Here is a 15,424-nt window from a genome sequence, read left to right as displayed (position 1 = left end):
TATTCATCTAAATGACGTACCCAGCTATATTCAGCTTTTATCTGGTTAAATTCTAGCTTGCTAGTAAGTTAGGAGGCTAGAATTTAGCCGGATAAGTTAGGGGCGGTCCAGGGACATAACTGAGAGGAGTTGAGTTAGCCGGCTAAGTTAACTGGCTAACTGCAGTATTCTGAGTTAGCCGGATGACTTAGCCCCCTAAGTCTGGTTGAGTCAAAGAGCTGTCCTAAGGTTAGCCAGCTAACTAATTAAGATAGGCAACTATATTCAATAGTGTGGCTGCACTGTTGAATATGCCTCCAAAGTTAGCCAGATAAGTTTATCCAGCTAAGACCTCATTGTGTATTTCACAGTACAGACATTTTCTTTTTTTTTTTTTTTGTCAAATGATATAATTTTAAAACACTTTTTTCAGAAGTGATTTCCTTCTCAGCACATACAGTATTGTACTGCTCTCTGTTCTTGACATGTTAGCTTGAGTGCCTAGACATTCAGTTAAACCTTGTTCCCAGCTTCAAGTATCAGCAAAAATTCAGTCCTTGAATACCAAACAACATTTATTAGAATGAGGAATAGTTCAGCACTCACAGAATGAGAGGCACAAAAGCTACTCCTGTGTGGCTACTCACAGAGGGGTAGATTTTAAAAGAAGTGCGCGCGCTACCCGGCGCGCACACATGTACGCCCAATTTTATAACATGCGCGTGCAGGCGCACAGATGTTATAAAATCGGGGGTCGGCGCGCGCACGGGGGTGCACAATTATGCACCTTGCTTGCGCCGAGCCGCGCTTCCTTCCCCCGTTCCCTCCCAGGCCGCTCCAAAATCGGAGCGGCCTGGAAGGGAACTTCACTTCCCCCTAACCTGACCTTCCTACCCCTTCCCCTAACTTTTCCCCCCCACCGTCCTTTGTCTTATCTTTTACGCCTGCGCAAGTTGCCACTGTGTCGGAGTCTTCTGGCCCCCACCCTGCCCCCAGACTGCCCCTTTTGTAAAGCGCCGGGACTTACACTCGTCCCGGGGCTTTACGCACATCGCTGGGCCTTTTTAAAATAGGCGCTCGTAAAACAGGTTCCCTGTACGTACCCGGATCAGTCCAGACTCCTGGGTTTGGCCCCCCCTCTAGCAGATGGAGACAGAAATTTACCAAACAAACTCCGCCTCATATAGGCTGGTGCCACCTACAGTCTGGCAGTATTCTTCTGTCTACAGCAGGTGGAAGACATGCCAAACCTACAGTCTGGTGGGGCCTAGCCTGGGTTTTTTGTTAGTTAGGCAAGCATTTATACAAACTTAACCAATTAAAAAAAATAAATAAATAAAGAAGTTTTAGAAACAAGTTAGTTGGAGACCAACCGCAGTGTGTTCCTGCAGGTCCAGGTCTTTTGCCTCCCGGGGAGTTGTGAGGTCCTGAGGGGACCATCCTCCCTGGTTACAGAGGCTGGGTATTGGGGGTTGAGAACCCGTGTTTACCAACGCACCCTACCACTGGGGGTGATACCGGGGAACCTGGCTCCCTCCCCCCAGTGGATTCAGGACCCAGGCGGCTGGACAGGTACCGTTTAAAAAAAAAAAAATTTTTTTCTTATTTTCGGCGTTTCGTCTCCCGTTGCCCCTCCATTCAGAGGGGGATAGTTAGGCGCCATTTCGCCACGTTTTTGGGGGGTTGGTGTTATTTTTGTTCGCCTGCCCGACCATGCCGCGTCTGACCGCATGTCGGGCCTGCGGCGCGGCGCGAGGGTCTTTGTGCTACCTACGCATTCGGGGGTGAGGGTGCCTCTGCGCCGCCGAAAAGGTGGTCCTGCAGGCCCAGACGCTGATGGGAGCATATGGGGAGCTGCCTGCTGCTATCCCTGGCCCGTTCCGGGGAAGCACGGGAACGGGCACCATTTTGGGTCCCTTGGGGTCGGCGATCCCGATGGCGGCCGCCATTTTGTCTCCTTCAGGAATAGGGGAAGCTACAGCGCAGGCATTTCCAGGAGATGAGGACCTTCCCCCGAGTCTGTCTCCTCAGCGCAGGGTCCCCGAGGGGGACAGACCTGCGCCTAGTGTCAGAGTAGCTGTGGATGCTCCAGCGGCACAGAACATGGATGATACGTCTTCCGAGTCCTCATTTTCTTCGGATTTCATCCTTCTGATGCATAAGGCTAAGGCCCGGAGGGCACATAAAAGAAAATCTCCTTCCCTGGAATCCCAGCCCCTTCCTACGAAGCGACCTCGGGGCCCTCCTAATGCAGGGGCCTCGGCTGACCAGGGACCAAAGCCCCTAAGGACCCCGCTGCCTGACCCTGAGTCTTCCTCGGATTCAGAGGAATCGGAGGACCCAGACGAATGAGATTTACCTTCTCAGCCCCCTCGGGGGGGTGGAGGGAGAGGATGAGAGGCAGCAGGGCGGGCTCCGAGGGGTTCATGGGGTGGACGGTGATGATCCGAAGGTGGTCAGACTGTTTCGCAGGGATGAGTTAGGGCCTCTCATTCCGGCTATTTTGGGGGAGCTAGGGATTCAGCTACCTCAGGTGGAGTCGTGTCTAGGAACCACGGACCCTGTGGTCCTGGGTCTCCAGGGGCCGCCTTCGTCTTTCCCTTTTCATTTTTCAGCCACAGATTTGATGTTTAAGGAGAGGGACACTCCGGAGTTGGGGCTGAAGGTGGCGAAGGCAATGGACAAGTTATACCTCTTGCCCGAAGCGGCCTTGGAGCTTTTGCAGGTTCCTATGGTGGATGCAGCAGTGGCAGCGGTCACGAAGAAGACCACCATCCCGGTTACTGCGGGGCACGGCCCTTAAGGTCCTGCAGGATCGGAAACTGGAAGTCCAGCTTAAAAAGATTTTTGAGGTCTCTGCCCTAGGGATCCGGGCAGCAATATGTAGCAATTTTTCATTGAGGGCAGGTCTACGTTGGGTACAGCAGTTACTGGCCAATGACTGTCACAGGAGGAAGCTCTTCAGGCGGGTTATTGCCTTTAGCGCGGATGCTTTTTATGATTTGCTGCGCACGTCGGCCTGGTCTATAGTGTTGGCGGTGTCAGCCCAACGTCTGTTGTGGTTACGACACTGGGCGGCGGATGTTTCTTCCAATGTTTGCCTGGGTTCCCTGCCTTTTAAGGGTAAGCTTCTCTTTGGTAAGGAGCTAGAGGACCTGATTCAGTCCTTGGGTGAGAATAAGGTGCACCGGCTGCTGGAGGATAAACCAAAGTTGAGAGGAACCTTTTCTTCCAAGCCTCGGTTTCGCGGGGGACGGAAGCCCCAGACTTCTCGGGGATCGGGTTCTTCCTTTCGTCACAATGCCAGCCAGCAGCAATACTACACTCCGTCCTTTCGTGGCCGGCGTTTCGGTAGACCTGGCTCCGGACAGAGTGTACCGAGTGGAAAGACTTCACAATGATGGGTGGCTGGCTCAGTCCTCTGTCCCAGTGGAGGGAGGCAGATTGAATCTGTACTTCGAGGAGTGGGCCAAAATAACGTCAGACCAGTGGGTCCATTCGGTAATAAACATGGTTACGCGTTAGATTTTGCACGCAGGCCCCGTCCACGATTCCTAGTTTCTCCCTGCGGTCAAGAACCAAAATGCACAGTGATTCAAGAGACGCTTCAGCGGCTTCTCACACTCGGAGCCATCGTGCCAGTACCGTCAGAGGAGATCTGGATGGGCTGGTACTCCATTTACTTCCTGGTACCCAAGAAGGAAGGAACCTTTCATCCTATTCTCGATCTCAAGAGCGTCAACAGATGCCTACGGGTTCCTCGTTTCCGAATGGAAACTCTACAGTCCGTCATTGCGTCGGTGCGACGGGGGGAATTTCTAGCCTCACTAGATCTCACCGAAGCCTACCTGCACATCGCCATACGCGCAGATCATCAACGTTATTTAAGGTTCTGCATATTGGGGCGCCACTATCAATTCCACGCTCTGCCGTTCGGCCTCACCACGGCACCCAGGACGTTCACCAAGGTCATGGTGGTGGCGCAGCTCCGCAAGGAGGGATACCTTGTACATCCGTATTTGGACGATTGGCTGATCAGGGCGAAGTTGGAATTGCGGTGCCAGGAGGTGATCACTCGTGTACTGCAGTTGCTAAAGTCGCTGGGTTGGGTAGTCAACCCGACCAAGAGTCATCTGGTCCCCTCCCAATCCTTGGAGTTTTTGGGAGCTCTGTTCGATACTTGGCAGGGTATGGTATCTCTCACAGAGGAACGTAGGGTCAAACTTCAGCAGCAAGTAAGGGCCCTGCTAGCCAATCCCTCTCCGATTGTTTGGGATTACTTACAGGTGCTGGGTTCCATGACTTCGACTCTGGAGTTGGTCCTTTGGGCCTTCGCTCATATGTGACCTTTACAATCAGCTTTACTCTCCCGCTGGAACCCTGTCTCAGAACAGTTCCACATCGGGGTGCCTGGTGGCTCAACCTGGACAGGTTACGGTGGGAAGTACCTCTGGTCATTCCGGACTGGGCGGTGGTCACCACGGATTCCAGCCTTTACGGTTGCCCTGCACATCTGTCAGAGGAAGTCCGTGCAGGGCAGGTGGTCCGCACAGGAGGCTCGTTGGTCTATCAGTCGTCTAGAGACCAGAGCGGTAAGGTTAACACTGCAGGCGTTCCTGCCAATTCTCCGTGGCAAGTCGGTACGTATTATGTCAGACAATGCGACCACGGTGGCGTACATCAACCGTCAGGGGGGAACCAGAAGTCAACCGGTAGCATTGGAAGCCCAGTTTACTAATCGCTTGGGCGGAACGAAATCTGTTCAGCATAGTGGCCTCTCACATTGCCGGGATAGACAACATTCGAACGGACTACCTCAGTCAACATTACCTAGATCCCGGAGAATGGGAACTCGCGGACGAAGCCTTTCATCGCATTTGTGCCCATTGGGGAACACCTTGGATGGACCTCATGGCGACGTTTCAGAACGCCAAGGCGTCACACTTCTTTGCCCGTTGTAGAGAGCCGGGCGCGGACACGTTGGTTCTTCCCTGGCCAGATGGGATTCTACTATATGTGTTTCCTCCTTGGCCGCTCATCGGGCGCACTCTTCGTAGGATAGAAGTGCATCCGTTGGAGGTAATTCGCGTCACTCCTGAGTGGCCGAGGCGTCTGTGGTTTGCGGACCTGATCAATCTAGCCATCGACGGTCCCTTACGGTTTCAGGACCTCTTGGACCTACTCCGTCAGGGTCCAGTTTATTTCGATCAGGTCGAATGCTTTTGTCTAGCGGCATGGCTTTTGAGAGGAAATGTCTAACTTCCTAGGGATATTCGGATGCGGTGGTATCTACCATGTTACAGTCCCGTAAGGTTTCCACTTCCTTGTCTTATGTCAGGGTATGGAAGGTTTTCAATACTTGGTGTCGCACCAGGGCTGTTAAGTCTACCCAGGCGGGAGTCTCTGAGGTCTTGAGCTTTCTTCAAGATGGTGTATCCAAAGGATTGTCCTGGGGTTGGTTACAAGTACAGGTGGCCGCAATCGGTTCATTGCGAGGTAACATCCGTGGCCTAAGTTTGGCGGCGCACCCAGATGTCTACCGTTTTTTACGCGGGGTCAAACATTTGAGATCTCCTGTACGGGATCCATGTCCGTCTTGGAATTTGAATTTGGTCCTTAAGGCCTTGTGTTCGGCACCCTTTGAGCCTCTGCGTGGGATAACATTGAAAGATCTCACTTTGAAGGTCGTATTTTTGGTGGCGATTGCCTCCGCTTGCCGGCTGTCGGAGCTTCAAGCGTTATCGTGTAGGGAGCCCTTTTTGAGGATTTCTGATTCAGGCATTTCACTACGTACTGTTCCATCCTTTCTACCCAAAGTGGTGTCTTCTTTCCATTTGAATCAGTCTGTAGAGCTGCAGCTTTCTCTGAACAAGAGTGGGCGGACCCCGTTTATAAGGATTTAAAGAAGTTGGATGTTCGCCGAGCTTTGCTCCGCTACCTGGAACTTACCCGAGTGGACCTCGTCGGGGTAATATGGCTTCCAAGACCACGAAAGCTCGTTGGTTAAAGGAAACCATTAATTCGGCTTATTTGTTAAGTGGTCGACCATTGCCGGTGGGCCTTCGGGCGCACTCTACTCGATCTCAGGCTGCTTCCTGGGCGGAAAGTCATCAGGTGTCACCCGAGGAAATCTGTAGGGCGGCCACGTGGAAGTTGCTTCACACCTTTACTAGACATTACCGTTTGGATGTTCAGACGGCTGGGACAGGAACATTTGGATCTGGGGTACTGCGTGCGGGCCTCTCCGGATCCCATCCCAAGTAGTTAACGCTCTGGTACATCCCAGGAGTCTGGACTGAACCGGGTACGTACAGGGAAAGGAAAATTAGTATCCTTACCTGATAATTTTCGTTCCTGTAGTACCACGGATCAGTCCAGAGTCCCGCCCTGATTTGGGGTCTTATCAGTTTGGAGAGACCCCGCTATTGTGTTGCTGTCTCGTTTCTTGCAGATCTTTTGGTTCTTCAGCAGCCCATGGGTGCTGATCTCAGCTGGGGATTCCGTGAGCCAATTTTTCCGGTTGTTCGGTTACTGTATATAGTTAGTTGGGTTTTTTTATAATCCATTCTGCTTTGACATTAAGTAATACTGCCAGACTGTAGGTGGCACCAGCCTATATGAGGCGGAGTTTGTTTGGTAAACTTCTGTCTCCATCTGCTAGGGGGGGGCCAAACCCAGGAGTCTGGACTGATCGGTGGTACTATAGGAACGAAAATTATCAGGTAAGGATACTAATTTTCCTTTACGCGCGTAAATCCTCTGAAAATCTGGCCCAGAATGAGTAGCCACACAGGAGACTGTCACGGTTGTGAAAAGTTCTCTCTGGTAGCTCAGTAGTCTGAAGGAAGCAAATAGAGCTAAGATAGAAGCTGCGGAGAATGAATGCTGAAAAGCAATGCTTCTGCGTAGCAGGAGGACCTGCTAGCCTGTAGAGAACCAACTGAAAGAAATCCCAGGCATTCCAAGTGGTAAAGAACCAATGAGAGCAGGCAAGAGAAAGCAGACAGAGAAACAAAACAGGAAAGATCCAAGAAGCTCAAAATCATTCAAAAGATAACCAATCAGGAGAGAGGGCTCTACAGCATGTATAGAACTCAAGTTGTGCAATATCATTAAAATGACGGCATGACTGCATAACAAGGAAACATATATACATATTTTCAAATACACTGCAAAGGCAGAGCAAGTTTGTAAACTGTGCTCTTACGGAGGAGCATTATGGTATATCGCTGTGCTGCGTTAACATCTGCCCCTATTTATCTTGTCTCTGTTAGTAAGCTTACCTCTCTCTTTTTTTTTTTCTTTGGACAGAGAAACTGAACATTAAGTTTGTTCCTGCTGAGGCAAGAACAGGTCTGCTGTCGGCAGAGGAGACCAAACGAATCCAGAAACTTCAAATTGAAAACAAGCAGTTCTTATGTATTCCAAGGAGGTGAGAAAAACACTGGACAATTCCTTTAAAACTCCTGAATTATGTAGAAATAGCACAGCAGTTGCACTGCTTCAAATAAGACAAGGAATTTAAAGCTTCCTTTGGTATTAACATACTTGTTGTCATGATATTTGATACCTTACATAGTGGAACTAACACATATTTAGTGATTAATGCATTAGAAAACATATGCACCCCTGCCTGATTCGGGGGTTGTAGGCTAGAGTTACTGCTGAGAAACACCTGGTAGGCTGGACCAGCACTTTTAGAAAGTCCACCTGTGCTCCTGAAAGTTGCTCTTCTGGTGTCATATTCGGCATATTTTGCCAAAAGAATTGAAGAGACTGAAAGCTGTGCAAAGTGAGAAACACAAGTCTATATTACTTAACATATTAGTGAGCATCTATAAATTTCCTATCCATACATAATGTTGAAAAAAGTTTTAAAATAGCCAGGGAACCAGTTTTTCAGTTGGAGTGGGGCCATTCATTAGACAGAGACTGCTGCCTGAATAAACAAATGACTTGGGGTATCAGGAAATCTTTTGGCCAATCATCTGATACTCTCTGATTGTTGCAAACTGTGCTGGTATCTTAGTTTTTATTCTTTTTTAAAAAAAAAGTGTTACGAAAGCAAACTGTTGGTACTAATTTGCTGCTGAAATTAACTTTTGCCAGTCTGCTCTGACCCTGGTGTTGCTAACTACTTGCTGCCCTACAGTCTGCGGCTTTAGATGATTTTTAAAGGGAAGGTCCCAGATTGCAGTGGGATGATGATTAACAAAACCAGGAGTGGATCAGCCTATCAGGTTGCACTATGAATGACATTTTTAACAATGGTTCACACATGGAGAGAAGATCACTGTTACGTTTCAGCCAGTGTTTCCTTAGGGTTTTCATAGCCTTATACCTGTGCAAATAAGACTTAGGGGGGGGTCTATGTGCTACATATTTTTCCCATTGACATAAAATGAGAAGACCCCTTTAGTACATCAGGCCCTTGGTGTTACCAGGAAAACTTGGAATGGCTTTTATTGCTAAGCAGTACGATTACTCTTTCTTTCCATCTCTTGTACCTGCTAGTATCTGAAGTCCCAGAGCCAACTTTTTTTTTTTTTTAAATCTTTTCATTTCAGTATGACTTGAACATGCATGCTGAAATCTTTCTGTTTCTCCATAATTAACATAGACCATACTGGGATGAGAGTACTAGTGCAGAGAAACTCCAGCAAGCAGAGAGAGACAACTTTCTGGAGTGGAGACGCCAGCTTGCACGGTGAGTGTTAATGCTAGCCTGGCCAGAGGCTGCTTTTTGAGTCTGAGCAATTAATTAGTGTTCCCTGTACATACCCGGATCAGTCCAGACAGTGGGTTAAGCCTCCTGTCCAGCAGATGGAGACAGAGAAAAACTCAAAAGGTATCCTATATCAGGACAGTTCTCCACCTGTGTCCCTTCAGTATTTCTCTGTCTCCAGCAGATGCAGATAGTAGAACCTGTACGTACCCAGATCAGTCCAGAACTCCTGGGTTAATTCATCCCTGCCAGCAGATGGAGACAGATAAAGCCTCGCTGACACTGCTTGAAAACCCCTGGTGCCACCTACAGTAGCTCAGTATTTATCTGTCTCCAGCAGATGGCTGGTGCATTAACCTGCAGGGCTTTTCTTTTACCCTTGCTGTTTTTTCCTTTTAGATTTTTCTTTGCGGGAGAGCCTTCCTCCCATGGGATTGGTTCCTTGAGAAACCCTTCTCTGCTCGGTTGAGATGGACCGGTCGAGGTCCAAGTTGTACCGTGGGGTGTACATCTGGTGGTCCAGATCCCTCCCCTCATGAGGCCGGCCGTGCGGCTTGCAGCCTTTTCCCTTTGGTTAGAGGTTTATCTCCCTTTATTTCAGCAGGAAGTCGGCTGACGGTAAGGCTCCGGGATGTGTCTCTCTCTGGTTTTGTCCCCCCACCCCACCCCTCCCCGATCGGGTTTCTTTTCGGCACTTTTCTTTACTTTTAATTTTGATTCTTTTTTTTTCCTGTGCTTACCGGCATTGTTCGCGGCTCGGCTTGCTGCACATGTGGGGCGGTCCCAGCGCGCCTCAGTCGATTGGGCCTCTGTTCCAGGTGTATTTCGGGGGGGGGGAGGGAGGGAGGGCACTCTCTTCTCCTGGGTGGGGGCAAACGCCGGCGCCTTTGCAAAAATGCGGCTGCCGTGAACGGACCGGTTTTGCAGCCTCCTGCTACCGCTGGGTCTGCTGGCTCCCATGAGACGGGAGTGGCGGCCATTTTGGATGCGGTTTCGCTCTAACCCCCATTATCGGAGGGCGAGGGAGATTCTCCTCCGAGGCATTCTCCCGTCCATCCCGGGACCCCCGATGTGCAGGGGCCCACTGGAGGTACAGATTCTTCGGATCCCTTACCTCAGGGACCGGAGGGAGGCCAGATCCCCAATTTGCTTCTGGGTGTGCGACCCTTTTCCCCAGATTTCATTCACCTGATGCACCAGGCTTACCTGGCGCAGCAGGAGGGGGTGAGGGGGGCTCCGGGATTTTTGGCCCCTCCCAATCCAGATCCGCAGCCTATTAATTTCAGGACGGGACCCGCGCGGCCGCGAGCCTCTGCCATTCCCGTCGTGCCTGGCCCCGTGGGGGTGACAGGGGGCTCCTCCAGCGGAGGCGGCGTTGGGGTTTTCAGCGCCGGATCCGGACCAGGGAGATGACATAGGACTGCCATCAGTGGTGGAAGGGATGATCCCAAGATTCTTCGGTTGTTCCAGAGAGAGGAGCTTGCACCTCTACTTCCGCAGGTCCTTGAGGAGCTGGGGTTGAAACCCCCACAGGAGGTTCTGGAAGTGGATGGTCTGGACCCCGTTCTGGATAGTATTCGGAACTGCTTCGTCAGGGTCCCGTATTTTCCGATCAGCGTCTAGCGGCTTGGCTTTTGAGAGGCGTTGCTTGCGACGGAGAGGATACCCAGAATAGGTGATTACTACACTTTTAGAGGCTCGGCAGCAATCCACTTCCCTCTCATATGTTCGGGTCTGGAAAGTTTTTGAAACTTGCGGTTCACGCCTCGATATCTCACGTCTTGACTTTTCTACAAGAGGGTTTAGCTAAGGGTCTTGCCTTTAATTCCCTTAAAGTACAGGTCGTGGCGCTTGCTTGCTTACAAGACAAAATTGAGGGTTATTCCCTGACTTCTCACCTGGACGTGCAGCGGTTTCTTCGGGGAGTTAAGAATTTGAGGCCTCCGGTGCGGAAAATTTGCCCTCCCTGGAACCTTAATCTGGTTCTGCGAGTATTGTGTGACGCTCCATTTGAACCTATTCGGAGAGCGACTCTTAATTTGACTCTCTAGGTGGTGTTCTTGGTGGCCATTTGTTCAGCTAGGAGGATTTCAGAATTGCAAGCCTTGTCGTGTAGGGATCCATTTCTTCAAATATCTGATTCAAGTATTACGTTGTGTACGGTTCCTTCATTTGTCCCAAAGGTAGTTTCTGCCTTTCATGTTAATCAGACTATCGAGCTCCCAGCGTTTACAGGCTTGGATGCTTCTACGCAGCATGCTAGGGAGCTTAAGATGTTAGATGTCCGCAGAACCTTGCTTCGTTATCTCAAGGTTACTAATGAATTCAGAAGATTGGATCATCTGTTTGTGTTATGGAGCGGGCCAAAAAAGGGTACCAAGGCCTCCAAAACCACGATTGCCAGGTGGCTTAAGGAGGCTATTGGGTCAGCATACATTCTCAAGGGCCATCAGGTTCCTGACAGTTTGCGAGCTCATTCAACGCAGGCTTAGGCCGCTTCATGGGTGGAGGCGCAGTTGGTATCTCCGCAGGAAATTTGCAGGGCAGCGACTTGGAAGTCGCTACATACTTTTGCAAGGCATTACAGGTTGGATTTGGGATTTTCGGATTCCAGATCTTCTGGTAAAGGTGTCTTGAGAGCGGGACTCTCCAGGTCCCACCCTCTCTAGGAAGCTTTGGTACATCCCAGGAGTTCTGGACTGATCCGGGTACGTCCAGGGAAAATAAAATTGGTTCTTACCTGATAATTTTCGTTCCTGTAGTACCAGCGGATTAGTCTAGAACCCACCTGGGTTAGCACTTTTTTCAAGTTATTTGAGATGTTTTTAGTCAGTTATTGCACATAGTGTTATTTTTCAGCTTGGGTACAGATCAATACTGAGCTGCTGCAGGTGGCACCAGGGGTTTTCAAGTAGTGTCAGCGAGGCTTTATCTGCTGGCAGGGATGAATTAACCCAGGAGTTCTGGACTGATCCATTGGTACTACAGGAACGAAAATTATCAGGTAAGAACCCATTTTCTTTTCCCATTCTTTACAGCAGTTTCTTGGATTGTGAAAGTTTCTCTCTCTTCTTTCCTTACTTTTAAAGGATCAAGCAAGTATTTATTGATTTCAACCTGTTTAAAAAAAACAATGGAAAGAGTTTATTCAGCAGGAACAGCAAATTTCTGTCTCCTCGCTCTTACTAGGGCCTAGAGGGGACTTTGTCCCCTTGATTCCTTCAGCCTAGGACCCTTTCCTGGTAGCCCATTGCCTGGCACTGGGGTGATGCTGGTGGTTCAGTCCCTCCCCCATTGAGACCCCTGAGAAGTTTCATGCCTTGGGTCTCTGGCTGACAGAGAGGTTTATTCCTCTGTTTCTTTAAGCTGCTTCAAAAAAAAAAAAAAGTTTAACGAGAGCATTTTATTTCTCAGTACCTTGGACAAGAACAAGCAATTTACGGGGGAAGGAACGGGGAGCAGAGCTATTTTTACTCTCTCTCCCGCTCGCAGCCAGGCACAAGGGATCTTTGCCGTTTTTCCTGCAGCAGCCCCTCATCCCCCCCCCCCCATTCAAGGATACCAAGGTCTCCATTTTGTATTGTTTGTGGAGAGCCTGCCTCGCGGCTTTCCCGTGAGGGAGTTTGCTCAAGTTGTTTACCCGGCGGGGAAGGGCCCTCATCGATGCAGGAGAAATCAGCTGTTCAAGTCAGAGCTGGCAAGCGTGCTGCCAGGCCGGCCCCGTTCGTGAAAACCATGGGAACGGCGACCATTTTGTCGGCGGATACTGAGTCTGTTTCCTTACTAGAGGGGGGAAGGGATTTGGAATTTCCTCATTCCCCCCCCTGATTTAAGCCCCATGGGTCCTTCTGATGTGGTCCCTGGATGAGGTACCCCCTCCTTCAAGGCCAGGTAAAGCCCCCGCTCATTTCTCCACAGATTTTGTACTTTTGCTACATAAGGCTTATGTGGCCAGCTTGCTGCAGCAGGAGGAACCCTCCACAGACCCCGCCTCCTGTGAAGGTTCCTACTGGCCCTCCACCTGCCAAAGTGCCTCGGGTATCTGCAGCCCAGGGTTCCCAGCCTCCTGTTTCCCAAGGGACCACTCAGATTAGGACCATACCTGGGGGGCAAAACCCGCCGGATCCTTCTACCCCACCCCTCAGATTCCAGACTCTGACCCGGATGCCGATGCTCTCACTCAGAATCCGACAGTCGAGTGGGATGTTTGTTCCAGTGGGAGGAGCTGGACCCGCTCATACCATTTCTTTTGGCCGAGCTGGGCATAGATGCCCCTCCGGAGGAAACACAGACTACCCTGAGTTCCAGTAACGTAGTCCCTGTCCTGGCGGGATTGAGAGCCCCCCCGCCCCCCACGTTCCTTTTCATCCTATGCTAATGCAATTACTACTCCAAGAGTGGGAAGCTCCTGAATCCGGCTTACAAGCAATGGACAAGCTCTACCCCCCTCCCAGACCAATGCCTAGAGATGCTCAAGGTCCCTAAGGTGGATGCTTCAGTGTCCGCTGTAACAAAGGGAGCGACAGCTTTGAAGGACCTTCAGGATCGGAAGTTGGAGGTACACCTCAAGAGGATTTTTGAAGTCCTATCGCTCGGTGTTCGAGCGACAGTCTGCAGCAGTCTCATGCAGCGGGCAAGCCTCAAGTGGGTTCAACAACTACTCAGCACCCAGGACCTCCGGTCTGCAGAAGCGGAACAGGCGGAGTGGCTGGAAGCCGCGGTTGCATATGGAGCTGATGCCCTCTATGATCTTCTCAGGGTGCAGGCCAGAGCCATGGTTTCTGCGGTGTCGGCCAGACAGTTCCTCTGGCTGCGAAATTTGGCGGCAGACTTCTCTTCTAAATCGCAGTTGGGCACTCTCCCCTTCAAGGGTAAGTTGCTTTTTGGTGAGGACCTGGAACAGCTTATTATATCTTTGGGCGACAACAAGATTCATAAGCTGCCTTAGGACCGCCCTAAACAGTCCAAGTCCTTTTTTCCTTCGGGCTCTTGTTTAAGTCTGTCCCTATTTCACGAGGAATGGGTCAAAATTACTTCGGATCAGTGGTTCCTCGAGGTAATCGAAAGAAGCTATGCTTTAGAATTTGCTCGGGATCTCCTGGACCGCTACTTAATCTCTCCCTACGGGAGTCGGAAGCGTCCAGCGGTGTGCCAGACTCTAGACAAGCTTCAAGAGCTCGGTGCCATAGTCCTGGTCACCCTGGAGGAACAGGGGTCTGGCCAGTATTCCCGAGGCCTGGGCGCTCAAGCTCATGGATCGAGTACAGCATCTGTTGTCTCTCTAGGTGCCCATGGCCAGGGACTACCTCCAGGTCCTGGGCTCTATGGCTTCAACTATAGATTTGGTTCCTTGGGCTTTTGTGCATATGTGTCCTTTACAGAAAGCTTTGCTGTACCGCTGGAAGCCGGTCTCGGAGGAGTTTCAAACACCTCTACCGCTCTCTGACTCTACCATTGCCAGCATGCAGTGGTGGCTCTCACTCGCTCACCTGTTGAAGGGGATGCCCCTGAAGACGCCCCAGTGGATCATTGTTATGATGGATGCCAGCCTCTCCAGCTGCGGAGCGGTGTGTCAGAATTAGTCAACCCAGGGACAATGGTCCCCAGTCCAAGCCCAGTGGCACATCAGTCGTCTGGAGGCCCGCTCAGTCCATTTGGCACTGAAGACTTTCCTACCCTTGAGCCGTCGCAAGGTTGTGCAAGTCCTCTCCGACAACGCCACCACAGTAGCTTACATCAATTGCCAGGGAGGCACCAGGAGTCGTCTGATGGCCCTGGAAGCTGCTCTCCTGGGCGGACCACCATCTGGATTGGCTAGCAGCCTCCCACATTGTGGGGAAGGAGAATATTCAAGCCGACTTCCTCAGTTGTCAACATCTAGACCCCGGAGAGTGGGAGTTGTCTGAAGAGGCGATGGATCTTGTCGTGCGCAAGTGGAGAGCTCCCCACTTAGACCTGATGGCCACCCTGAGGAATGCGAAGGCTCCCAGATTCTTCAGTCACAGACGGGAGCACTGCTCGGAAGGCGTGGATGCCCTAGTCCTGGCCTGGCCTCGCGATGTCGTCCTCTACGTGTTCCCACCCTGGCCTCTGGTGGGAAAGGTACTCAGAAGGATAGAACTGCACAGGGGGCCGGTCATTCTCGTGGTGCCAGAATGGTCCCGGAGACCATGGTTCGTGGATCTGGTGAACCTCGCAAAGGACGATCCTCTTCGCCTCAGTCACCTCCCAAACCTGCTGCAGCAAGGTCCTGTATTTTTTGATCAGGCAGATTGCTTTTGTCTAGCAGTCTGGCTTTTGAGTGGCGGCGACTGAGGAAGAAGGGTTATAAGGAGGAAGTCATAGCCACTCTGTTGCGTGCACATAAGACTTCTACCTCGCGCGCTTACATTTGGGTATGGAGAGTGTTTGAGACTGTGTGCCGACTCTGGAGTACTGGCATGCAAGGCCCCGGTCCCATGTCCTCTCTTTCCTACAGAGTGGCCTCTCCAAAGGTTTGTCTTTCAATTCCTTGCGGGTACAGGTTTCGGATCTCGATTCCCTCTTAAGGCGGGTCGATGGTTACGCGGTGGTGGCCCATCCGGATGTCATTTGATTCCTCAAAGGAGCCAAGCATTTGAGCCCGCCTGTCTGGGCTACTTGTCCGTCGTGGAGCCTTAATCTGGTAGTTCGAGTTCTTTACGAGGTGCCTTTCGAACCCCTCTGGCGGGTCACGCTTAA

The 15,424-nt window shown here is 50.9% G+C and overlaps 1 protein-coding gene across 2 annotated transcripts in view; it reads left to right on the top strand.

The window, feature by feature from the left end:
- The window catches only part of LSG1 (large 60S subunit nuclear export GTPase 1), a 92,954-nt gene that overhangs the window by 15,371 nt on the left and 62,159 nt on the right, over nt 1-15,424 (top strand). For both annotated transcript variants that reach the window (XM_029615792.1, XM_029615791.1), the window contains exons 3-4: nt 7,291-7,411; nt 8,600-8,686. In XM_029615792.1, the coding sequence (XP_029471652.1) occupies nt 7,291-7,411; nt 8,600-8,686 (208 nt within the window). The remainder of the gene's footprint in view (nt 1-7,290; nt 7,412-8,599; nt 8,687-15,424) is intronic.

Source organism: Rhinatrema bivittatum, chromosome 9, assembly GCF_901001135.1.
Source record: "Rhinatrema bivittatum chromosome 9, aRhiBiv1.1, whole genome shotgun sequence".
NCBI classification, from domain to species: domain Eukaryota; kingdom Metazoa; phylum Chordata; class Amphibia; order Gymnophiona; family Rhinatrematidae; genus Rhinatrema; species Rhinatrema bivittatum.
Note: the sequence above shows the minus strand (reverse complement) of the source record. Positions and strands in the feature narration are given on the sequence as shown.